Raw genomic sequence first — 25822 nt, 5'->3', positions numbered from 1 at the left:
GGTCTCCAAGCAGGTGAGGTGAATTCAGTGACCTGACATGGTAGAAGGAGAGGGACAATTTCCACAGCTGTGTCATCTGGCACACATGGGCATGAGCATAATACAGCAAGAAAAAGTAAAAAGTTAAGAAAGAAAATAGGGCCTGGAGGTGGTGGCACACAGCTTTAATCCCAGCACTCAGGAGGCAGAGGCAGGTGAATCTCTGTGAGTTAGAGGCCAGCCTGGTCTACAGAGTGAGTTCCAGAACAGCCAGGGCTGCACAGAGAAACCCTTTCTGGGAGGAAAAAAGAATAAAAACAAAGCAACTAGGTATCTAAAGGTTTAGCATGTTGTTCAGCTGTCCTGTTGCCTCTTGTAGAACCTAAGTGTATCTCACCGAACCTGGCCTCATTCCCTGAGGAAAAACCTAACTCAGCTTGCTGCAATAGCTCCTGCATGGATTCTCTGAGCCAAGGGTGAGGCCAGGCAGAAGAGTCTGCAAGTTCAAGGACAGCCTGTATGATAATCTGTCTCAAAAACAAAAACAATGCTCAGTGGTTAAGAGCATCCACTGCTCTTCCATGGGAACCAAATGCAATTGCTAACTGTAACCGCGGCGCCAGGGGATCTAGTGCTTTTGAGCTCCTTGGGCATCTGTCTATACTCATGAGTACATAATCCTTCCACAAACACATAATTCAAAACATATAAGCAAAAATGTTATTTTTAAATTAATGTACTTATTAAGAAATACATTTTGCCGGTCCAGAACTGAACTCACTGTGTAGACCAGGCTGGCCTCTAAGTCACAAAGACAGACGTCCAGCCTTAAAAATCAATCTTCAAAAACAAAACAAGATAGGCTGGGTGTGCTGGAACACACCTTTAGTCGTGGAGGCAAGTGGACCTGTGAGTGCTAGGCCCAGTGAAGCCTTGTCTCAGAGAACAGAGATGGGCACCAGGTAATGATGGCACGAGCCTTTAATCTCTGCACTCGGGAGGCAGAGGCAGGCAGATCTCTGTGAGTTCAAGGCCAGCCTGGCCAACAAGAGCTAGTTCCAGGACAGGCTCCAAAAGCTACAGAGAAACCTTGTCTCAAAAAACCAAACCAAACCAAACCAAACAAACAAACAAAACCAAAAAAAATCCACAAAAAAAACAAAAAGAAAACAACTTAAAAAAGAACAGAACTGGATGATAGTGGCACATGCCTTTAATCTCAGCACTCAAGAGGCAGAGGCAGGTGGATCTCTGTGAGTTTGAATACAGGGTGATCTACAAAGTGAGTTCTTAGACAGCCAGGATACACAGAGAAACCCTTTCTCAAATAGAAAAACAAAACAGGACAAAACAAAATGTATAAATAGGGGCTGGAGAGATGGCTCAGAGGTTAAGAGCATTGCCTGTTCTTCCAAAGGTCCTGAGTTCAATTCCCAGCAACCACATGGTGGCTCACAACCATCTGTAATTAGGTCTGGTGCCCTCTTCTGGCCTGCAGGCATACACACATATACAGAATATTGTATACATAATAAATAAATATTTTAAAAATGTATAAATACATTTTACATACTAAGTGGATAAACATTTTCTCATATATTGTAAAAATATTTTATCTAGGTTGCTATTTAATGCTTTTCTTTTCTCATCTTTTCTTTTTTTTCAAAACAGGATTTCCCTGTGTAACAGCCCTGGATGTCCTGGATGTCTCCCTTTGTAGACTAGGCTGGCCTCGAACTCACAGAGATCTGCCTGCCTCTGCCTCCTGAGCATCAGAGTAAGGGCATGCACCACCACTGCCCGGCCTCCTTGTGATTTTTAATTGAGGAGGCCCAGGAAAATGTTTATTTGCACATAGTGAATTTGCTCTGACAATTTTAATTCTTTTGATATGCAAGTACAACTTGCAGCCAGGCAGTGGTAGTGCACACCTTTAATGCCAGCACCCAAGAGGCAGAAACAGGCAGATCTACAGATCATGTTCCAGAAAACAGTCAGGGCTACACAGAGAAACTCTGTCTCGGATAGCCTAAATCAATAAATAAAAGCAACTTGTTCTGTCCTTTCAAGTATATGAAAGGACTTGCGTGTATATGATTTCAGGACTGACCACTTGGTGTTGGAGAACCAATTAGGGAATTTGTCCCTGGAGAAGGCGATGTCTCCTGCCCTCTGCAGTTCTCTGTTTGTGAGTGAGGCACCTCGAGAGCTATAAGCCTTCCATCTTAGCGTATTTGTTGATGTTGTATATCTCCAGGTTTTGTTTAGGCAGTCATACTATTGAGTTATCATGGATAAAGCTTCCCTGTAGTTTTTGCTGGCATTACATTTGTGCACCATGCCCAGCAGATATTTTTCTTCTCAAACGATTTTTACTTTTCCTATTATGCTGCATATGCATACTTTTGCTTTGTTTTTTGAGACAAGGTTTCTCTGTGTAGCCCCGGTTGTCCTGGAACTAGCTCTTGTAGACCAGGCTGGCCTTGAACTCACAGAGATCTGCTTGCCTCTGCCTCCAGAGTATTGGGATTAAAGCATGCATCACAACTGCCCAGCTACTTTTTTTTTTTCGAGACAGGGCTTCTCTGTGTAGCTTTGGGGCCTGTCCTGTCCTGTCCTGGAGCTTACTTTTTAAACCAGGCTGGCCTCGAACTCACAGATTGCTGGGATTAAAGCATGCGTCTTCTTTGGTTTTCCAATGTAAAAATAAATAAATAAATAAACAAACAAATAAATAAAATAAAATAAAGGCGTGCGTCACCACTAGGCAGCCTTTTTTGTTTTATTTACAGGCAGGTTCTCAGATGACTCTGGGGACGAAGTTCAGAAGGCTTAATTTAATCCACACAACTGTGTATGTAGCAGATTTTCAACAGATCTAGTGATGGCAAATGAAATTCCAGAAAAGGATGTATCTCCAGAACATTTGCATGTTCACTCTCAATTGATGTGTACCCAATGTCCAGTTCAAACCAGGCTGTAGGCATCATGTTCAAGGCTGTGAACAAAATACACACAAAAGAATCCATCTGAGATTTGGACAGAGACCTCAGGGAAGGAGATAGGAAGCCTTGCCTTGACAGGAAAACAGAAAGGGCTGAGCCTTGATGCAAGAGCACGTCCCAGAAAACGGACAGGCGCTCAGGGGTTTGCAGGCGTTGGTGATGGAAGAAGGGCTCAGAAGCTCAGATGCTGTAGAGGGTAAACTGTGGCAGTATAGTTAGGCTTCTGTGCCCTTCAAAAAAAGTGTGTGTGTGTGTGTGTGTGTGTGTGTGCGCGCGCGCGCGCATGTGTGGGCACAACATGGGTGTGTTATTTAGAGGACAGCTCAGAGGAATTGGTTCTCCCTCCCATGTATGTCCCAGGGACCCAACTCAAGGGGTCAGGTTTTAGCCACTATCTTACATATCTTGTAGCTATGCTTTTTATTTAAAAAACACTTTATTATATTTTATAATTAGACTTATTTATTTTTATATGTGAATGTTTTACCTGTATGTATGTATGTCTGTGACCATATATAGCTAAGTTCAAGGAGGTCAGAAGAGGGCATTGGATTCCCCGGAACTAGATTTACAGACTTTTGTGAATCACCATGTTGGCACTCAAATCTAAATATTTATTTATTTATTTATTTATTTATTTATTTATTATGTATACAGTATTCTGTCTGTGTGTATGCCACAGGCCAGAAGAGGGCACCAGACCCCATTACAGATGGTTGTGAGCCACCATGTGGTTGCTGGGAATTGAACTCAGGACCTTTGGAAGAGCAGGCAATGCTCTTAACCTCTGAGCCATCTCTCCAGCCCCATTGGCACTCAAATCTAGATCCTCTGCAAGAGCAACAGGTCGCCAGGCGGTGCTGGTGCACGCCTTTAATCCCAGCACTCAGGAGGCAGGAGGCAGAGGCAGGCAGATCTCTGTGAGTTCGAGACCAGCCTGGTCTACAAGAGCTAGCTCCAGGACAGGCTCTAAAGCTGCAGAGAAACCCTGTCTCAAAAAACAAAAAAACACACACACAAAAAACAACAACAACAACAAAAAGAGCAACAGGTGCCTGAAGCACGGAGGTGTCTTTCTAACCCTTTTCAGGAATTTGTTAGTGACCCAATACAGTGGTGCATGCCTTGAATCCTATCTCTTTGTAGCACAAGGTGTTTCAAAAAACCAAAATAAATACCTCTCCCAGGGTTTCTTTGGAGTGTGGCTCCCCCTACCCTCCAGACAGGGTTTCTTTGTATAGCCCTGGCTGTTCTGGAACTCACTTTGTAGAGCAGTCTGGCCCTGAACTCAGAGATCTGCCTGTCTCTGCCTCCTGAGTGCTGGGATTAAAGGCACGGACCACCACCGCCCAGCTCTAGGGGACTGTTTAAACAACCTGTGGGAGTGGTAGCGCCCTTCCCTGGGGAGGGGTCACTGTGTGGTGGGCTTTCTAGACCCTCCCTGGGGAGGGGTCACTGTGTAGTGGGCTTTCTTGACCCTCCCTGGGGAGGGGTCACTGTGTAGTGGGCTTTCTTGACCCTCCCTGCGGAGGGGTCACTGTGTGGTGGACTTTCTTGGAGGTGGAGTTTGGACCAAGGAAACTCCCAGGAGAGGGCCAGGAGCTCGGGGTGAAGCCAGACTTTTTGTAAAAGAGGGTGTTAGCAAGTTGAGGGCCAAACACAGATGGTGTCAGAGATGGTGTCAGATCTCCTTGGAACCAGAATTACAGACAGTTGTTAGCTGCTGTGTAGGTGCTGGGAATTGAACCAGGGTTTTCTGTAGGAACAAGCGGCCAGTGAGCCTTGAGTGTGATATTTTGGAATCCTTGATGTTTGAACATTTTTCTAGAGTTAAACTGGCCTCACAAAGAGGCTCTTAGGAAGGGACGTTTGAGGAAGACTTCTCTATTGAATTTTCCTCCCTTCTCAGTGCTGCTGTGCTAATCTAATCGGCCCTCCTGGCCTTGGCTGTGGAGGAGGATCCTGTCTCAGAGTGGTGCACTGAGAACAAGCCCGGGGCAGGCTTCCCAGCCTGAGAAAAGAGGAAATGGGCCCAGTGAACTAACCAACAGATTACAGCCTAGAGACTCAGGGCTTGGTTTTGGATAATAGGCAAGCCACCTCTAGGATGGGTGGTTTGGGACAGTTACAGATCTGTTAGTGCAATCAAGAGGCACAAGCATTAATAACAATTGAGCTATAGATGTAGTTCATTGGTAGAGAATAGGGGTTGGAATACAGGAAGCCCTGGGTTCAAGGCCCAGTACTTCAAAAAATAAACCAACCAACAAGCAAGCAAGCAGTTGCTTCTGTAGGTTGAGGATTTAATAAGAATTAATAACATTCATATGACTTTCGGCACTTTGCTTGACACGTTGAAGGTACTCATTATCTGGTAATTGTGCCCGTGTGCGTGTGCGTGTGTTGAGGACTGACGGGGCAATCATTGAGCTCAACTTCATCCCCAGTGGTTGTGTCTTTAATTTCAGTTTAACAAGAATTTTATTTATTTATTTATTTTTGTTTGAACTTTCTCATTTGGGCCTTCTACCCATTGGGCCCCACTTTCGTTCTGTGTATTAATATTTTCCATTAAGGGAGAAACTGAAAATGCTCCCGACTCAAGCAGCGCAATGTGTGCTTTTGGAATACTCGGAGGCTTCCCGTGTAGCCTGGTGTCCATACCAGCTCGGCCCAGTAGGCTGCAGCAAGTCCCCCACTCCTCTACGCGGGCCGCTCAGCGCCATCTTTGAACCTGGAGCCCACGCCTCACTTCTTCCCTTCTTTTTAATACCTTGAAAAGCTGTTTCCGACGCAAACATGGCTTCTGGTAATAGGACAATCCCAAACCACTGAATTTTTGCTGTATTGACTGATAAGAGTCTTCATATTTTTCTTCGGGTCCTTAAGGAAGATGCTGTAACCAGTTCAAAAATGGCGCCGTTAGCCTCACTTCCTCTTGTCTGACTTCCGCTAACCGGAGACGGTCAGGTCTCAGGGCGCCGGCGCGAGTGGACGGGGCTGTCGCCATGGCAATGCGCGCGTAGCCCGGACCTTCTCAGCAGACTAGAAGCGCCTGAACTGCAACACTGGCTGCTGGCGGGGCCGGCGGCACGGAGCTGCCCGGGAGGCCCGCGCCGCTGCAGGACGAGACCCTGGGCGTGGCGTCCGTGCCCTCGCAGTGGAGGGGCGTCCAGGGCATCCGCGGGGAGACGGTGAGGGCGCGGCTCCCGCGCTGGGCTGCGCGGACGGGAGGGCGGGGGCGCAGCGTAGGGTTTTCATAGTTTAGTGGAAAATCTCACTCGGGGATGCTTTCACGTTAGACTTTCCCCAGTGTCTGAAGAGAAAAAAAAGCAAAACAAAAACAAGGAGAACAAAACTCTTAGGATTTCATGTTGTTGTTAAATGACATTTTTAATTTAACGCGTGGGAGCATGCATGGGCCATGATGGCACTGGTGGGGCTTGGTTACACAAGTTAGTTGTTTCCTTCCACGCGTGGGTCCTGGAAATCCAGTTCACGTTGTCAGGCTTGGCAAAATGCCATTACCAGTTGAGCCTTCACGTCAGCCAGCACCGCATTTGGAAGGATTTTTCGTGAATGTTCATTTTTAGGAATGTCAAACTGACATTGGTTTTTCGAAAAGTCAGACTGCATCTTGAGGGTTGGCTAAAACAGTTTTCTAGTTCTTTGTTTTTCGAGACAGGGTTTCTCTGTGTAACAGTCCTGACTGTCCTGGAACTCAGTGTGCAGACCAGGCTGGCCTCGAACTCACAGAGATCTGCCTGCCTCTGCCTCCCTAGTGCTGGGATTAAATATGTGCACCACCACTGCCTCGACTGATCTTTAGGGTTCTAAGAAACGATCCTGATATATGGAGTATAAAAGCCTGCCCCCTGGAGGGTACATCTCCTGACTCCTTCAGGAGATTACTTGAACTTTTTATTGTATTTTATTTACTGATTCTTTGACTGAGGGTGTGTGCTTGTGGAAAGACAGAAGACAGTGCCACAAGGTTCCCGTGGATGACACTCAGGTGTCTAGGCGGGACTGCAAGCACCCCTACCTGCTTAATAACTGAGAGAGTGTTGGAGGAGACAGGAGGAGGTGGCAGTTTCTTCCCCTAGGTATTGGTGGTTTATGTCGCAGATTTAGAGACATTTGAACTGGCAGACAAGGGTAAAGCTGTGCACAGCGTGGCACACACTTGTAAATCTAGTGCTTGGAGAGCGGGAGCAGGAGAATCAGAAGCTTGAGGCCAGAACAAACAGGCTGGGGACATGACCCAGCAGTTAAGACACTTTTTTTCCAGAAAACCTGGATTTGTTTCCCAGCCCACAGTCACCTAACTCCAGTTCCAGGGATCTGATTCCATCTTCTGGTGTCTGGAGGCGCCAGGAACACAAGTGGTGCACAAACATACATGCCAGGGCTGGAGAGATGTATGGCTCAGCGCTTAAAAGCATTAAACATCCTGAGTTCAATTCCCAGCAACCACATGGTGGCTCACAACCATCCATAATGAGCTCTGGTGCCATCTTCTGGCCTGCAGGCATACACGCAGACAGAATATTTATACATAATAAATAAATAATATTAAAAAAAAACCAAACATACATGCCAGGAAAAAACATCCACATACAGAAAAATAAACAGCCACAACAAAAAAAAATGATTTTTTTCTCTTCCAGAAGACCTGACTTTGGCTTCCAGCACCTGGGCTGAGCCACTCAAAACAGCCTGTAATACAGCTTCAGGGTGTAGCAGATTTTCTTTGGGGCCATCAACCTGTAGAAGGAGACTGCTCATTCGTTTCCTGGCTGCCCAGACCTGAATAATCACACAGAAACTATATTAATTACAACACTGTTTGGCCAATGACTCTAGCATATTCCTAGTTAGCTCTTACATCTTAAATTAACACATTTTTATTATTAATCTGTGTATCGTCTTAACCTACCAGTAAGGGTTCAGTGTTCCAGCGTCTTGATCCTTTGGCAGCTACATGGCGTCTCTCTGACTCCCTACTCTCTCTATATCTCTTCCAGCCTGGCTATATTCTGCCCTGCTATAGGCCAAAGCTGTTCTTTATTAACTTATGGTAATAAAAGATATTCATAGCATACAGAGGGGAATCCCACATTGTAACATGAGGGCCGGCTTGTTGGGGTTTCCATCTCGCCTGGTACCCCACAGCTGACAAGCCCCAAAGAAAATCACACAAAGATGTTCATAAGTTATAAAACTGATTGGCCCATGGGGCTGGAGAGATGGCTCAGCGGTTAAGAGCACTGCCCGCTCTTCCAGAGGTCCTGAGTTCAATTCCCAGCAACCACATGGTAGCTCACAACCATCTGTAATGAGGTCTGGTGCTCTCTTCTGGCCTGCAGGCATACATGTAGACAGAATATTGTATACATAATAAATAAAATTAAAAAAAAAACAGATTAGCCCATTACCTCAGGCTGCTTATTAGCTCTTATCACGTATATTAACCCATTATTCTTATCTGTGTTAGCCATGTGGCTCAGTACCTTTCTCAGTGGGGCAGATTACATCCTGCTGCTTCAGTGATCTGGGCAGGATCAGTGATCCTAGCGTTCTCCTGTTCTCATCGCCCCACCTCTACTTCCTGTCTGGTTGACCCACCTATACTTCCTTCCTGGCCATTCAGCGTTTATTTAAAACATGATTGACAGAATACAGACAATTCTCCCGCACCACCACATCACAAAACACTTCCCAATAAACATACGGATAATTAATATTAGTGATGAATGCTCAACCTTATGCTTGGCACATTAGCTCCTCCCCTCTACTCCCCCCTCTCCAAGACACTGATACAGGTTTTTTTTTTTAATTTTTATTTATTTTTTCCAAAGCTTTTTTATTTATTATGTATACAACATTCCTTCCATGTATGCTTGCATGCCAGAAGAGGGCACCAGATCTCATTATAGATGGCTGTGAGCCACCATGTGGTTGCTGGGAATTGAATTCAGGACCTCTGGAAGAGCAGTCAGTGCTCTCAACCTCTGAGCCATCTCTCCAGCCCCTGATATAGGTTTTTCTGTGTAGCTCTGGCTGTCTAAAGCTTTCTCTGTAGATCAGGCTGGCCTCAGACTCAGAGATCTGCCCGCTTCTACCTCCCTGAGTGCTGGGGTTAAGGGTGACTGGCCCCAGGTGTCTGACTCTCTCTCATTCTCTCTTTTCTTCTCCTACTTCTTTTCTCTGCCCACTAGCCTCTCCTGTTGCTCTACTGCCTAACTACTGGCTGTTCAGTTTTTTTAAAATATTTATTTATTTATTTATTATGTATACAATATTCTGTCTATGTGTATGCCTGCAGGCCAGAAGAGGGTACCAGACCTTATTACAGATGGTTGTGAGCCAACATGTGGTTGCTGGGACTTGAACTCAGGACCTTTGGAAGAGCAGACAATGCTCCTAACTGCTGAGCCATCTCTCCAGTCCTCAGTTTTTTACTAAACCAATCAGGTGCCTTAGGAGGGCAAAGCAGCGTATCTTTACATCATTAAACTAATGCAGTATAAACAATGTTTACATCTTGGTTAAAGTAGTATTTCATTGGGGATAGAGCGATGGCTCAGTGCTTAAGAGCCCTGGCTATTCTTCCAGAGGACCAGGGTTCAGTCTTCAGTACCCAAAAGGCAGCTGACAACTGTTTGTGATTCCAGTTCTTGGAGATCCAACACCTTCACATCAATGCACATAAAACAAAGTTAAATAAATTATTTTAGGCCGGGTGGTGGTAGTGCACGCCTTTAATCCCAGCACTCTGGAAGCAGAGGCAGGTGGATCTCTGTGAGTTCGAGGCCAGCCTGGTCTACAAGAGCTAGTTCCAGGACAGGCTCCAAAGCTACAAAGAAACCCTGTCTCAAAAAAACCAAAAAAAATTATTTTAAAAATATTATTCCACCTCACCAGAAGATCAGATACCATCTTCTGAAGACACTAACACACATCTGGAGACACCAAGATGGATACATAAATGCAAATGGAATCTTGAACAACAGCTGCACATCCACAAAAGAATAATTGGAGTGTGGTGGGGTGTTTCGCCTCGCTCCCCGGTACAGCATTTGCCCGGCATGCAGAAGCACTGTAGCATAACGACGAGGTTCTTGGGATCAAACCATTGCCTGTCAGGTCGGGCAAGCGCTCCAGCCCTGGCTTTGTCCTCAGCCTAGAAAAACTAGCTTGGAGCTGGCTGGGGCTCCCTGCTCTTCAAGAAGACCCACCCACGTCAGGTAGTCAGGTAGTTCACAAGCATCTGTGACTCCATCTCCAGGGGCTCTAACCCTTTTCTGAACTCGGTGGGAACCTGTAACATACGTGTGCATGTGTCCACTGATACACCGTGTGCCCTGTCTCGTGCGCGCGTGTGTGTATAATTTAGAAACTTACTTTTGTGGGCTGGAAAGATGACTCAGCAGTCAAGAGCATCCGCTGCTCTAGCAGAGGACCCAGGTACAGTTTCCACCCTCCACACGGCTGTCCCAACCATTCAACTCCAGTGCTCTCTGCAGTACCAAGATTAAAGAACCTTTGAAAACTTAATTTATTTCAGCATTTACTGTGTGTGTGTGTGTGTGTGTGTGTGTGTGTGTGTGTGTGTGTGTGTCCTGGAACTAGCTCTTGTAGACCAGGCTGGCCTCGAACTCACAAAGCTCCGCCTCAGCATTTCTTTGTAATCAGCTGTTCAGATGTTGATTAAACCTAGTCAGCTGGGTGATGGTGGCACAAGCCTTTAGCAGGTGGATCTCTGAGTTGAAGCCAACCTGCTCTACAGAGTAAGTCTTAGGACAGCCAGGGCTACACAAAGAAACCCCATCTCAAACAAACCCAAAGCTGTTTCTTTCCCTGCTGTCAGGAAGCCCGTGTCAGTACTGTAAGTATCTTTTCAATCTCTGGCAGTTCCTCTGGAGAAGTTGAACACTGGCACATGCTAATATGTGCTGTATCTTAGCTGTGGACTAAAAAAGCATTAGTGTCTTTTCTCCATTTTTTTCTTTATATTTTTAATTAAATAAATTAATTTATTTAAATAATAAATAAATTGAATATAAATATATAATATATAAATAAGTGTAATAATGATTTTAATATTTAATCTTTTGTTTGTTTTTATTTTTTAAGACAGGGTTTCTCTGTCCTGGCACTGTAGATCAGGCTGGCCTTGAATTCACAGAGATCCACCTGCTTCTGCCTCCCGAGTGCTGGGATTAAAGGTGTGTGCCACTACCGGTCAGTTTAATTTAATTTTTTTTGTTTTTGTTTTTCAAGACAGGGTTTCCCTGTAGTTTCTAGAGCCTGTCCTGGATCTAGCTCTTGTAGACCAAGCTGGCCTCGAACTCAGAGAGCCGCCTGCCTCTGACTCCCCAGTGCTGGGATTAAAGGTGTGCGCCACCACCGCCCAGCTTAATTTTTAATTTCACATATATGAGCATTCTGTTTGTATACTACATGAGACTGTAGTACTCCTGGAGGCCAGAAGAGGGCATCAGGTACCTCGGGGCCTGGATTTGCAAAGCCTTCAAGTTAGTTCTGAGAATTTAACCTGGGTCCTCTAGAAGAGCAATCAGTGTTGTAAATCCCCCTTTTTTTTTGAGACAGGGTTTCCCATATACTATATACCCCTGTCTGACCTGGAACTCACTCCTCCCCCTCCCCCTCCCCCCCCAAGACAGGGTTTCTCTATGTAACAGTCCTGGCTCTTGTAGATCAGACTGGCCTTGAATTCATAGAGAACCTCCGGCCTATACCTCCCTAGTGCTAGGATTGAAGGCCTGCACCGACGCCTGGCTCTGGAACTCACTTTTTAACCCTGACTGGCTTTGGCATCACAGAGAGGCACCTGCTGCTACTAAAGATGCCTGCTGCAGTGATGGGCTTTTTTCTCAGCCTCAGCTAGCCTGTCATGGAAGGACAAGTTCCGGACATTGGCTTGAGTTTGGGTTTGGGAGTGCAGCCCTAAGGCTGGGCCTTGTCATTGTTCCCCAGTGGGTCTTGCAGAAGGTGCCATTGCTAATATCAAAGCACAAGGCTGTTCCCCTGGGCGGCCTTTAGAGTTGGGGTCCCTGTGCACTTGGAGCCACTGGGATGCCCTGGAGAGTTTGACACGTTGCGTGTTGCCTGCTGTGATCCTGGACAGCAGGTGTGTGCTGTGATCCTGAACACAGGTGTGTGGTGTGACCTGGACAGCAGGTGTGTGGTGTGACCTGGACAGCAGGTGTGTGGTGTGACCTGGACAGCAGGTGTGTGGTGTGACCTGGACAGCAGGTGTGTGGTGTGACTTGGACAGCAGGTGTGTGGTGTGACCTGGACAGCAGGTGTGTGGTGTGACCTGGACAGCAGGTGTGTGGTGTGGCCTGGGAATCTGTTTTGTGAACTGCGGTGCTGAGCCATTCGTAGTTAACGACTGTTAGCTCAGCCTGCTGTTGGGCACCAGAGGTCTGTGTTCATCAGAGTGTGGGTTGGTAGCCATGTGTGATAACTGGTGTCTGAGTCCATTGGGGGGAGTAGAATCAGGGATTCGGGGCCAACCTTGGCTACCTAATAAGTTTTAGGTCAGCCTGGACTACACAAGCCCTATCTCAAAAAACTGTGGAAAAAGACTAGTGGTAAAATATACATGTGAGGGGGCTGGAGAGATGGCTCAGAGGTTAAGAGCATTGCCTGCTCTTCCAAAGGTCCTGAGTTCAATTCCCAGCAACCACATGGTGGCTCACAACCATCTGTAGTGGGGTCTGGTGCCCTCTTCTGGCCGCAGGCATACACACAGACAGAATATTGTATACATAATAAATAAATAAATAAATATTTTAAAAAATATATATATACTTGTGAGTCAGGTGTGGGGCACACGCTTTTAATCCAACACTTGGATCTCTGAGTTCAGGCCAGTCTGGTCTACAGAGTAAATTCCAGGACAGCCAGGGCTGCACAGAAAGACCCTGTCTTGAAAAACCAAATGAAGTCAAGCAAAACCAAAGAGCAACAACAACAGAAAACCAAACATACAACAAGTTGAGTGGAGAGACTGCGGCCCAGTGGTTAGGAGCACCTTCGCTCTTGACAGGACTCGGCGTCCACCTGGCACTTCACAGTAGACTCGACTCTAGTTCCTCTGTCTCTGGATGCTACGTGCATCCATACGTGCGAGCAAAACACATATACATAAATAATGGTTTTTTTGAGATAGGGTTTCTCTGTAGCTTTGGAGCCTGGAACTTGCTGTGTAGACCAGGCTGGCCTCATACTCACAGAGATATGTCTGTCTCTGCCTTCCCAGTGCTGGGATTAAAGATGTGTGCCACCAGCACATAAATAAATCTTTACAAAACACATTTAACACATTTTTAAAGATTTATTTATTTATTATGTGTACAGTGTATAGTGTTCTGTCTGCATGTATGCCTGCAGGCCAGAAAAGGGCACAAGATCTCATTATAGATGGTTGTGAGCCACCATGTGGTTGCTGGGAATTGAATTCCTTACATCTGAAAGAGCAGCCAAGGCTCCTAACTTCTGAGCCGTCTCTCCAGCTCCAGCCCATAACGCGTGTTTTTGAGACCGGATCTTGATAGCTGCCTAGGCTGTCCCAGAGTCTTGGGTTCCCATGGTCCTCCTGCTTCAGCACAGCTGGCTACTCTATTATGATCTTTGATTTTTGTTTTGTTTTTTGAGACATGGTTTCTTTGTGGCTTTGGAGCCTGTTCTGGAACTAGCTCTTGTAAACCAGGCTGGCCTTGAACTCACAGAGATCCTCCTGCCTCTGCCTCCCTAGTGCTGGGTTTAAAGGTGTGCACCACCACCACCCGGCATGATCTTTGATTTTTATTTTGTGTTTTTATTTTTAAATTAATTGTTACATTGTGTGTTTGTGTGTGTGTGTGTGTGTGTGTGTGTGTGTGAGAGAGAGAGAGAGAGAGAGAGAGAGAGAGAGAGAGAGAGAGACTAGTGTAAATGCCTCAGTGCACATGTGGAGGTGAATGGACTATGTGGGAGTCAGTTCTCTACTTTCATTATGTAGGCCCAGTGGCCAGCACCTTTACCTGTTGAGCCATTTTGCTGGCACCCGCTGCCTCTCCTCTCGAGTGCTAGTAGCAGAGGTGCTCACTGCCGCCCTGCCCCACCTTGCTCTCTTATCGTGTGCAAATGAATGGCATTCAGTTGCAGGCTAGCTGTTCCAGGACTGGTTCCTCAGTGAACAGCTCTGTGGGGGAGTGAGGGGCCCTGTGTGCTTTTCTACTTCTGCAGAAACCCAGGAAGTTTGGACTGTCTTCTTCCCATCCCACGGACTGTGGGGTGGACTTCTGCTGCACCTGAGAGCTTCTGGGAACTCCTCCACTGGCCATCTGAGGCTTTGCTTGTGTTTCAGGGCACATGGCGCCCTCTGCTGGAGCCTGTGCCCTTAAATAAATCTGTGGCCCATCATCTTGCTGCCGCTGCCTTAGAGCTGGGATGACAGGCATGCTAGAGCCCTGTCCCTGCTTTGAGACATCGTTGTTTAAGCCGGTCTCAAACTCATGACAATCTTCCTGCCTCCACCTCCTGGGGGCGGGGAATAGGGGGTATTACTGGGATGACAGGTATGAGACAACACTTTTGTTTCTAGGCCCTCTTTACAGCAGTGTGAAGAGACACAGACTAACCAAAAGTATCAGCAGTACAGAGATTTGCTCCCAGCCTGGTCAAGAAGGGATGCTTTCTTGGGTCGAGTTTTTTGAGTAGCCATTTGCTGCAGAAGCGCTCACAGGGGAGTTTCAGCCTGGGTGTGGGCCAGCTGGTAGAGTGTTTGTCTTGCATGCCTGGAGCTGAGGGTTTAATTCCCAACCCTGAGGAAGCTGGATATGGGAGCATAACTGTAACCCCAGGAAAAACAGGAGGCTTACAAGTTCAAGGTCATCTTCAGTTACAGGGTGAGTTTGAAGTCATCCTGGGGTATTTGAGCCCCTGGAAGGCGGGGAGGCGCACATTCGACACACACTGCGTTCCATGCACAGGAGGGAGGCTAGATCTGGCTGCCGGTTTAGCTACTCAGTGCCCTTAAAGGTTCTGTGTGTTCTTCACTGGATCAAATAGGAGGGTGCTTGCTCTACTGCTGTCATGTAGAGTGTCTCCCAAGTGTTCCCACAGGCCTTGGAAGAGAACAGTCATGGGCGGGGTGCGTTGAGACCATGGAGAAACCCAGGGGCTCTTTGGTGGTCTCTTCTTACAACTGTCAAGACCAAGTGAGTAGCTGTGATCAGAAAGGAGGGTGAAGGGGCTGGGTGTGTGGCCCTAGGCTCCATCCTATCCCAGGACCACAAAAATAAGTGGGCACACGCGTGTGTTACTGCTGTTTTAGTTAAAATAGTTGTTTCCATACAGTGCATTCTGATCATCTTTCTCCTCCCCAACCCAGATCCACTCAGCCCATCCAAATCCACACACTTCCATTTTCTCTGAACACAAACAGGCAATTGAAAAATAAATAAACAAGAATAGAACAAAACAAACAGGAAAGAAAAGCCAAGCAAATTTTGTTTTATTTTGTTTTTTTGTGCAAAGTTTCTCTATGTAACCTTGCTATCCTGGAACTGGCTCTCTAGACCAGGCTGGCCTTGAACTTACAGAGATCCCTCTGCCTCTGCCTCCCAAGTGCTGGGATTAAAGATGTGCGCCAGGACTGGAGAGATGGCTCAGAGGGTAAGAACATTACCTGCTCTTCCAAGGGTCCTGAGTTCAATTCCCAGCAACCACATGGTGGCTCACAACCATCTGTAATGAGGTCTGGTGCCCTCTTCTGGCCTGTAGGCATACACGCAGACAATACTTAGAATACTGTACCCATAATAAATAACTAAATCTTTAAAAAAAAATAAGAAAATACAAAAATAAAGATGTGCATCACCACCACTGAGCATAAACAAAAAAAATACTTTTTTGATTTTTCGAGATAGGTTTCTCTGTGTAACAGACCTAAGTGTCAATGGAACTAACTCTTGTAGATCAGACTGGCCTTGAACTCACAGACAAAAAGTTTTTAAAGTCTCATGCTTCACAGGGGGGGTTTATTTTTGCTTATTTATTTGTTTGTTTTTTTAAGACAGGGTTTCTCTGTAACTTTAGAGCCTGTCCTGGAACTCTCTCTGTAGACCAGGCTGGCCTCGAACTCCTGAGTACTACTGGGGTTAAAGATGTGCACCACTGCCGCCCTGGCCAGGCTGGTTTTATACTTGTCACTGTAAACAAGGATGGACTTGTGATCCCCCTGCCTCCGCATTCCATGTGGTAGGATTGCAGGTGTGAGTCACTGTCTTACGTCTCTGTTGCTGTGAGGAGACACCATGGCCATGGCAGCTGTTGGGAAAACATTAAATGAGGTGGCAGCTGACAGGTTCAGTCCATTATCCTCATAGTAGGGAGCATGGTGGCTGGAGCGTGGCGTCATGCAGCCAGGCCTGGTGCTACAGAATTCTGCAGCTGATACAAAGGCAGCAGGAAGTGAGCTGTCTCACAGGTGTGGACTGCCTCCACAGTGACCCACTTCCTCAAAGAAGGCCACACCTCCTGATAGTGCACCCCCACTCTCCCCCCCGCCCCCCCCCCGTGGGTGCCATTGTTTGAGATCATCACCGTCACTGTCTCAAGTTTAGATTGTGCCTTTCCTTGTCTTTTATTTATTTATTTTTCTTTTTTAGACATGGTAACCCTGGATGGCTTGGAACTTGCTATGCAGACCAGGCTGGCCTGGAACTCAGAAGCCTCTGCCTCTGCTTCTGTCTCCCGAGTCCTGGAATTAAAGGCTTACATCAGCATGCCAGGCTGACCACACGGTTTCCACTAGAGGCTTTGGCTTTGTGCACCCGTGCTGATGTCATTGCCTTCCCTGCCTTGTTGTAGGGCTAACATTGCTTGCGTTGCCTATGGGCGGGCTGACGGAGGCTGCCCTTCTCTCCACTGACTTGTCATGGAAGCCTGTCTGAAAGATAGGCACCTGTCCTGCTTAGTTTCTTGTCATTGTTAACTTTTGTTAACTTGACATAAACTGCCGTCATCTGCAAAGAGGGAAGGCCAGTTGCTGAAGTTCCTATGCCACACTGCTCTGCAGGCATGTCTATAGGGCTTTTCTTTTTTCTTTTTTTTTTGGGTTTTTTGAGACAGGGTTTTTCTGTGTAAAACTAGGTTTTCTCTGTACAAGCTAGGTTTGTAGACCAGGCTGGCCTTGAACTTCTGGAGATCCGCCTACCTCTGCCTCCAGAGTGCTGGGATTAAAGGCGTGCGCCACCACCTCCCATTGTTTTGGGAGGGCCTAGCCCCTGTGGGTGATGCCACTGTCACAGGCAGACCTGGGTTGTGGAAGATAGTTGAGCAAGCCAGGAAGCAGCCTCTTCTGTGGCCTCCGCTTTACTTCCTGCTCCAATTTCCTTTGATGATTGCAATTGGCCCCCATAATGCCTTATTCCCAGAATCTCATAGGGAGTGGCACTATTGGAAGGTATGGCCTTGTTGCAGAAAGTGTGTCACTGTGGGGGTGGGCTTTGAGGTCTCTTTTGCTCAAGCTTCCCTCAGTGTGAATCAGTTGACTTCCTGTTGCCTGCACGATGCAGCACTCTCGGCTCCTGCACGACAGCTGTCTGTGCACCACTGTGCTCCCTGCCATGGTAATGGACTGAACCTCTGAGACTGTAAGCCACCTCAGTAAAATGTTTCCTTTATAAGAGGTGCCGTGGTCATGGTGTCTCTTCATAACAATAACCCCTGGCTGAAACCTAGTGGTGGTGGCGCACGCCTTTAATCCCAGCACTTGGGAGAGGCAGGTGGATCTCTGTGAGTTCGAGGACAGCCTGGTCTACAGAGTGAGTTCCAGGACAGCCAGAACTACACACAGAGAAACCCTGTCTTGAAAAACCAAAACCAGGGGCTGGGGAGATGGCTCAGAGGTTAAGAGCACTGACTGCTCCTCCAGAGGTCCTGAGTTCAATTCCCAGCAACCACATGGTGGCTCACAACCATCTGTAGTGAGATCTGGTGCCCTCTTCTGGCCTGCAGGCATACAGGGAAGGAATGTTGTATACATAACAATCAATCAATCAATCTTAAAAAAAAGAAAAAGAAAAACCAAAATAAATAAATAAAAAAATAAAAATAAAAGCTACGACTGAGACAGTGAGGGAATCTATCTGTAAGCCAGATAAACCCTTTACCCCAGTTGGTTTTGGTCATTATTGCAACAGAGAATAAGCTAGGACAGTAGCCCAGGCTGGCCTCGAACTCAGAGCTCCGCTTACCTCTGCCTCCCGAGTGCTGGGATTAAAGGTGTGCGCCACCACTACCTGGTGTCTGTTCTCTCTTTCTACCATATGGGTTGTTCTGGGAATTGAACCCAAGTCGTAGACTGGGCCGCAAGCACCTTTCCCATCGTGTCTTTTCAGTGGTCCATGACCCTGGTTTTAATCTCCTTCCAGAAGAGTTGCCAGACAGCCGGCATTGCCACAGCAGAGGCCTGTGCTCAGGCCCGGACACATGTGGACGCCCAGGTTCAGACGGAGGCTCCTGAGCCAGTGGCCGTGCTGCCCGCTTCGCAGCAGGACTCCCTCAGACTTGCTGCCTTTCTCCGGAGGGTGGAGGCCGTGGTCATCCGGGAGCTGAACAACAACTGGCAGAGCCATGCCTTCGATGGCTACGAGGTGAACTGGACGGAGCCACAGCAGACGGTAGGATCCCGACGGCTGGCCTGGGCTGGTGCCCCTCCCTGCGGCCCCATGGTCTGTTTAGAGCTTTGCTTTGTTCTACTGCAGTGCCTGCAGTGCCAGCAGCCAGTGTGCCAGGGACAGAGGGGTGGGACTGACTCACCCTGGGAGGAGGTGACCCTTCAGGGGAAGTCTGTGACCATGATGAATGCAAGTGGCAGAAGAGGTGTGGGCTTCAAGGGCAGCCTGCCCTTAGCCTGGTACCACCCTCGGGAGTGACCTGCTGTAGTCTCTTTCCTCGGCCAACTCTGTTCCTGTTATCTTTTCAGAGATGGGCCTGGGTGGGTTGAGTGCTTTGCCTAGGGCTGCACAGCACTGAGCTGTCTGAGCTGGAACCTGAACCCCGGCCTCCCTTCTAAAGGCGCCAGCATGTCTTGGCAGTTCCTCGCAGTCCCCTGTGGACCTGTGTGTGAAGCTGGATTGACAGCTGAAGTGTCACGTGCGACTAAACCATGGGGTTGGGTCTCCTTGTTTTATAGTGGGCCCCAGACCTCCTCCCTCTCTCTCAGGTGTGTTGTCAGACAACTTAGTGATTTTGTTTTTTCAAGACAGCGTTTCTTTGTGTAACAGTCCTGGCTGTCCTGGAACTTGCTTTGCAGACCAGACTGGCCTTGATATCAGAGATCTGCCTGCCTCTGCCTCCCAAGTGCTGGGGTTAAAGGCATGTGTGCACTACTATCTTCTGGCTTTTTTTTCTTTTTTAAAGATTTAGTTATTTAAAATTTATTTAAATATATATTGTGGTTTTTCGAGACAGGGTTTCTTTGTAGCTTTGGAGCCTGTCCTGGAACTCACTCTGTAGACCAGGCTGGCCTCAAACTCACAGAGATCCACCTGCCTCTGCCTCCCGAGTGCTGGGATTAAAGGCATGAGCTACCACCACCCAGTTTATTAATATTTTTTTTTATGTTTGTGCTCTGCTTGCCAGCAGAGGGCATCAGATCCTACTGCAGGATGGTTGTCAGCCTCCATGTGGTTGCTAGGAATTGAACTCAGGACTCTTAACTGCTGAGCCATCTCTCCAGCTTGATTTATTTATTTATTATTTATTATGTATACAGTGTTCTGCCGGCATGTATGCCTGCATGCCAGAAAAGGGCACCAGATCTCATTATAGATGGTTGTGAGCCACCATGTGGTTGCTGGGAATTGAACTCAGGACCTCTGGAAGAGCAGCCAGTGCTCTTAATCATCTCTCCAGCCCAGAATTATTTAATTGTATGTGTGTGCACGTGTGTGTCTATCTGTGTCTGTGTCTCTGCCTGTGGGTATGTGCTTGTAGGTTTGGTGCCCATGGAGGTCAGCAAGGGTGTCACTACTTGTAATTGGAGTTTCAGACTGTTGTAGGTTGCCTGATATGGGTGCTGGGAACTGAACTCAGGACCTCTGGACAAGTGGAAGGCCAGTGCATGAGTTAACCTCTAGCCATGGGCATGCTTTACTTTTTCTTTTCTTTTTTTTTTTTTTTTTTTTTGAGATAGGGTTGCACCATGTAGCTTGTGGACCATGTTGGTCTCGAACTTGCAGAGACCCCTGAAATGTGTATCACCATGACCAGTTACAATTTGCTTTAGTGTGAACGTTGTAACTGATGTGCCCAGGTGACAATGCATGTAGGATCTCAGTTTTCCACAAGCTCAGGAGTTTGGGGAAGCCCATCCCAGGCCAAGGAGCTGCATGTGACAGACCCATGCCTTCCTCAGGAGCTTCCTTCCTTGGCCTTGTCCCTAACCCTTTCTTTTTTTCTGCAGCTGAGGATTGAACCCAGGGCCTTGCACCTGCTAGGCAAGCACTCTACCTCTGAGCTAAATCCTGAGCCCTCCCGACCATTTTCTTGAGGGTATCTATGCGGTGGCTCACTCTGGTGGAGAGTGGACTTGGGTGGCTCATTCGGGCCACAGGAGAGCCTGGTCTGCAGGCACCCTTGGCTCTGAGGAGGCTGCCTGGCTGTCGCTTCACTTTATATATTTGGTTTACTTACTTATTTCTGACAGTTGAAGCAGAAGTTTATTTAGCAAAGCAAATGTTCCAAAGACAGATTGGAGTAGGCTGCCCCAAGGCAGAGTGCCCCCCGCTTTTTTCTTCCAGAAGAAGAAAAAGAACAATAGGATCTCACTATATCGCTCTGGTAACTCCGGCTAGTCTGGAACTCACTATGCAGACCAGGCTGGCCTTGAATTCAGAGACTGACCTACTTCTGTAGCCCAGGCTAACTTCAGAGTCTTGGTACTCCACCTGGCTCAGCCTCCTGAATATTGGGATAGCAGGCGTGCATCACCACACTGGTAGGTCTCTGCTCCTGTGGTCTCTGTATGACTGGGACCTCTTGCTACGTGGCCTTTGGGGGCCTTCAGCATTTCTACACCCCTGCATGTCAGTGGCAGTGGGCGTGTGTTCCTGAAGGCTTTTTGCAGGGCTAGGCTTTTGCTTTGGTCCAGTCGTGGGATCAGGAGGTGTGGAGTTTTACACCAGAGTTTTGATACCCTGCTGCTAGGCAACCGGCCTCCCCCCAATATCCATTGGGACTGGACCATCTCCTTTGCTGCTCCCACCTGCTGGGAAAGACTCCAAATCAAGATTCCAAAAAAGCCTTGATTGGGGAGATAGGGAGTGAAGCCAGCCATGTTGGCCCACATCTGCAATCCCAGCACAAGGCTGAAGCAGGATTGCCGTGAGTTTGAGGCTAGACTGGGGTATATATTGAGACTGCCTGAGAGGCTGGTGGGGTTTAATGCATTTCTCTGTGTGCAGCAGTTACCATTCTTTTGCTTGCAGCTTTTGCTCCATGTGCTGAGCTCTGAGACTCTGGCTTGTGGCTGCATCATCTGTTTCTCAGGCGCCTTCCAAGGCTCTGAAAGCACCTGCACGGATGGCAGGTGAAGGCTGTCTGTTCTGTCTTTGGGGGAGGGTGTGTGTGTGTTGAGACAGGGTACTGTAGGGGAGGAGATGGAAATTTTTAATAAAAAAAAAAATGAGAAAGAAAAAAAAGAATCCAACCTGGTTGGCACCATATGGCTCAAGCTTGGCTATATCTCATGCTATCCTCCTGCCTCAGCCTCCCAAGTGCTGGGATTATAGTGATGCCCTCATGCCCAGAATTTAGTCTGCATTTTCCTCTGTCTGTTAGCAGCTTGTAGGCCTTGGGCTGCCTGGGCATGGCTGTGATTTTCCTCTGCTGCCTGGAGGCTCCCTGTTAGAGCAGTGCTTCTCACCCTTCCTGATCTGTGTGGCTGGTCATCACAGCTCTTCATGTTGTGCTGACCCCAACCATACATTAGTTTTATTGCTACTTCATAACTGCAATTTTGCTAGATATGAATCATAATGTAAATATCTGTGTTTTCCTGTGGTCTTAGGCAACCCCTGTGAAAGGGTTATTTGACCCCTTTGGGGGTCGTGACCCACAGGTTGAGAACCACTTACTAGATGGACTTAGCATCTAGGGCTAGGAATGGTCTGTCTCTGCAGGTGTCCTGTCTGCATACCCTGGTCTACCCCCCAGCCCAAGGGCAAGGTCTGCACGTGACCAGCATTTCCTGGAACGCCACAGGCTCTGTGCTGGCCTGTGCCTATGGCCGGTGAGTAGCAGCTGGGGTGGGTGGGAAATAATGGAGGTACCAAGACTTGTTTGGGCCTCTGTTTCATTAGCTTCAGGATAAAGGGTTCGGTAGAGAGCAGAGGGAGGGGCTGAGAGCCCATGCCTTAAGTCTACCTACCTGGCAGCCAGCCCTGGGCTCATGTTGGCCACCAGCCTTTACTCAGGTATCTGTTGCTGGATGCTTTGTGGTTCCCATCCACTAATGCATAGTTACACACTTGGGGTCTGAGGACCCTTCTCCCTACCGTAGGTCTCACTATGTAGCTCAGGATGGCATTGGTCTCTTTATCTTGTCTCAGCTTTCCAAGTGCTGGAATTACAAGTGCCCTCTGCTCACAGTGGGCTATTGCCCAGCTCCAGGGCAGTCTGCATGTGAGTAGTGTTGTCTACATGTTACACATGTAACACCCGGGGATACAGACAGGGATCTGAAGTGACTTCACACCTGCGCTTTTCAGTGCCACAGAGGAACTTGTGAATATACCCATAGTACAGAGTCTGGGCGTGAAGGGGACACAGGCTCGTTTTTATGGGGGTTAGCAGAGCAGAGGTGGAGGTGATGATGGGAGCCTGGAGGACACTCAGGCATGTCCTCGTGCAGGCTAGATGATGGGGACTGGAGCACGCTCAAGTCCTATGTGTGTACCTGGAACCTGGACCGCCAAGGCCTGAACCCCCAGCAGCCATCAGTAGTGGTGGAGGTGCCCAGTGCCGTCATGTGCCTGGCCTTTCATCCCACACAGCCCTCACACATTGCAGGTACGTGCTGAGCCCTCCCCAGCCTCCTCTCTTCCCAACATTCTGCTTCCCACCCAGCTATAGGCAGCCAGGATGCTTTTGGCTGGCCTTTCAGCTTCTGGTCAGGGCAGGACCCCTCTGGCTTGTCTGTAGCTGGGGATAATCTGCCTGCTTGGATGAAGGAGTCATTTGGAAGGGGCTGAGTCTGGCTGTGCAAGAGGCAGGATGAAAAAAGGGGGATAAAGAGGTGGGCTCCCCTCAGTGCTGACAGCGGATGCCCCTGCTGGAGGAGTAGGTTACTGGGTATGGTCCCTGAGCCACAGCAAGGAGAGACTGAGTTTGGGTCCCGGAACTAGGATTTCCCCTCAGGAAATCCTCTCAAGAGGCCTTTGTTCTGACTGCATGGCACGAACGTGCAGGGGTTGCTGGGTGTGGCTGATGTGATCCTGTCCCCATAGGGGGGCTGTACAGCGGTGAGGTGCTGGTGTGGGACGCAGGCCGCCCCGAGGACCCACTGCTTTGGCGCACAGGTCTGACTGATGACACCCACACAGACCCTGTCTATCAGGTCAGGAGCCACTCCCACACCCTGTGGGGGGTGCTAGCATCAGCTGCTTCAAGGAGTTGGCGGTTAGACAGCTGCCTGGGCATTCTTGGAGCGCCATCTGAGTCAGCTCCCCCACTGGGTGCCCTTTAGGGCACAGGCTCTTCTCAGCCTCCCACACAGGTGGTCTGAAGAAGGAAGGGACACAGCTGCAGGTGAGGCTGACACTGGGGATGTGCCCTTTATTCTGCCTGTGCTCTGTCGTCACCTCAGGTGCTGTGGCTGCCTGAACCCCGGCACAGCCACCGCTTCCAGGTGCTGAGTGCAGCCACTGACGGACGGGTGCTGCTCTGGAGGGGCAGTGGCACTGGCCAGCTGCGGCTCTCAAAGGGCTTTGCTCTGGCTGTGCAGCAGCTGCCTCGGAGCACCAAACTGAAGAAGGTAAGCACACGGGAGCCCGTCTGTGTTCCTCCCTTTGCCCGCTGGCTGTCAGGACTTACTGTCACTGCCACTTTTCCACAGCCGCCCCGTGGAGAGACCGAGGTGGGGGTGACATCAGTGGCCTTCTCCAGCTTCGACTCCAGCCTTTTTGTTCTGGGCACAGAAGGTGGCTTTCCCCTCAAGTGTTCCCTGGCAGCAGAGACAGCTGCCCTCACTCGGATACCCAGCTCTGTGCCTCTCAGGGCCCCGGTGCAGTTCACCTTCTCTCCCCATGGTGGCCCTGTGTACTCTGTGAGCTGTTCTCCCTTCCACAGGTAGGGGCATCAGCCTGTGCTTGCCACTCAGGCACAGGGAAAGCGGCCCTGCCGCAGGCTTTTCAACACCAGCATTCTGATTCTTTGCACTTTGGTAGTTGGTTCCAGGACCTGCCCCATTTTTAATAGCTGTGGAGGCCAAGGGAATTTTCCATAGGTAGACGGCCGGGAGGTGGTGGTGGCAGCACCATGCAGATGCCCTTTTCTGCACTGTCTAGGAATCTCTTCCTGAGTGCTGGGACCGATGGCCATGTCCACCTGTACTCCATGCTGCAGGCCCAGCCCCTGACCTCATTGCAGCTCTCTCACAAGTACCTGTTTGCCGTGCGCTGGTCCCCTGTGCGCCCTTTGGTTTTTGCTGCTGCTTCTGGGGAAGGTACGCAAGAGCCACAAGGCCTGTCTTAAGTGGAGGGGTCATGTGCTGAGGATGGTTTTTATCCCGGCCACTGGCACCCACCACAAAGCACACAGGAAAAGTACGTGCCATAGCCTCTCCCAGCGGTCGTTTCTATTTTCTGAACTTTTCTCCCTGCAGGTGATGTACAACTGTTTGACCTCCAGAAAAGCTCACAGAAACCCACAGTTTCCATAACACAAACCCAAGATGGCAGTCCTGTCTACTGTCTTGAGTTTAACAGCCAGCAGACTCAGCTCTTAGCTGCTGGTGATGCCAAGGGCACGGTGAAGGTGTGGCGGCTGAGCACAGCCTTCACGGAACAAAGGCCCAGGGAGACAGAGGACTTGGATCAACTGGAAGCGGAAGTAGCTACCTGAGGGCCACAAGGAGCAGCAGGGATGTGGTGTCCCTTCAGGAAGGTGGTGTGCTAAGTTGAATAAAGAGGAACAAAAGTTTCTAGGGGGAGAACTGAGTCCTTTATTTGTCTTTTACATGAAAACAGAATCTGGGGAGGGAGGAGAGAGAATAAGGAAGATGAACCAGCTGCTTTGATTTTAAGTGGGAATGAAGACAGCTGGCTGTGCAGCGGTTTGGGTCCCACAGCAACATGGCAATTGTGATTGGACTGTAAGCGGTTTACTGAAGCACCATTTTCTACCAAGTCTTACCCCAAGCTAAGCAGGCCTACGGTTACACTGGAAAGTAACATTGTCTGGAATATTTTCCTTGAAAGCACAGAGGAAGTGACATGCAGCAAGGTGACAGCAGGGCAGGCAATGTGGGTCAGGCTCACCTACGAGCCAAGGGTCAATTCACGAAGAGTGAGCGGGTGAACTCGACGTAGTCGAAGGCAGTGGGCAGTTCACGGCCTTTGCCATCCACATAGGGCTTCATGTGGGAGACGCAGTAGTCGGCTTGTTCCCGGGTCAGGTTCTGGAGGAGAGGTGGTATGCTTAGCTCAACCATGACAAGTGCCCATAGGTAGGAGTTGCTGGGCCAGGCCAGATCGGCCAGCAGACACAGGCTTCCTGACTGTATGTGTGGGGTGCCCAGGAGCTCTGGCCCC

At 48.6% G+C, this 25822-nt stretch overlaps 2 protein-coding genes across 5 annotated transcripts in view; one reads left to right on the top strand and one right to left on the bottom strand.

The window, feature by feature from the left end:
* Window positions 1-5985: 5985 nt before the first annotated feature.
* Window positions 5986-25211, top strand: Dync2i2 (dynein 2 intermediate chain 2). Its single transcript, XM_038337834.1, has 9 exons — window positions 5986-6178; window positions 18440-18688; window positions 22193-22302; window positions 22924-23081; window positions 23519-23628; window positions 23878-24045; window positions 24127-24359; window positions 24578-24735; window positions 24895-25211. The coding sequence occupies exons 4-9, from the start codon at window positions 23039-23041 to the stop codon at window positions 25131-25133; spliced, it is 951 nt and encodes a 316-aa protein (XP_038193762.1). The 5' UTR covers window positions 5986-6178; window positions 18440-18688; window positions 22193-22302; window positions 22924-23038; the 3' UTR covers window positions 25134-25211.
* Sptan1 (spectrin alpha, non-erythrocytic 1) overlaps window positions 25210-25822 on the bottom strand; it is a 71262-nt gene continuing 70649 nt past the window's right edge. For all 4 annotated transcript variants that reach the window (XM_038337830.1, XM_038337831.1, XM_038337832.1 and 1 more), the window contains one exon: window positions 25210-25689. In XM_038337830.1, the coding sequence (XP_038193758.1) occupies window positions 25564-25689 (126 nt within the window). In that variant the 3' untranslated portion in view covers window positions 25210-25563. The remainder of the gene's footprint in view (window positions 25690-25822) is intronic.

Source organism: Arvicola amphibius, chromosome 7, assembly GCF_903992535.2.
Source record: "Arvicola amphibius chromosome 7, mArvAmp1.2, whole genome shotgun sequence".
Lineage (NCBI taxonomy): Eukaryota > Metazoa > Chordata > Mammalia > Rodentia > Cricetidae > Arvicola > Arvicola amphibius.
Note: the sequence above shows the minus strand (reverse complement) of the source record. Positions and strands in the feature narration are given on the sequence as shown.

Coding starts and splice junctions, on each gene's coding strand:
- Dync2i2 (XM_038337834.1), top strand. CDS start 23,039: ATGTGCCTGGCCTTTCATCCCACACAGCCCTCACACATTGCAG. Junction 23,082..23,518: donor ACAGCCCTCACACATTGCAG/GTACGTGCTGAG, acceptor CTGTCCCCATAG/GGGGGCTGTACAGCGGTGAG. Junction 23,629..23,877: donor ACACAGACCCTGTCTATCAG/GTCAGGAGCCAC, acceptor TCGTCACCTCAG/GTGCTGTGGCTGCCTGAACC.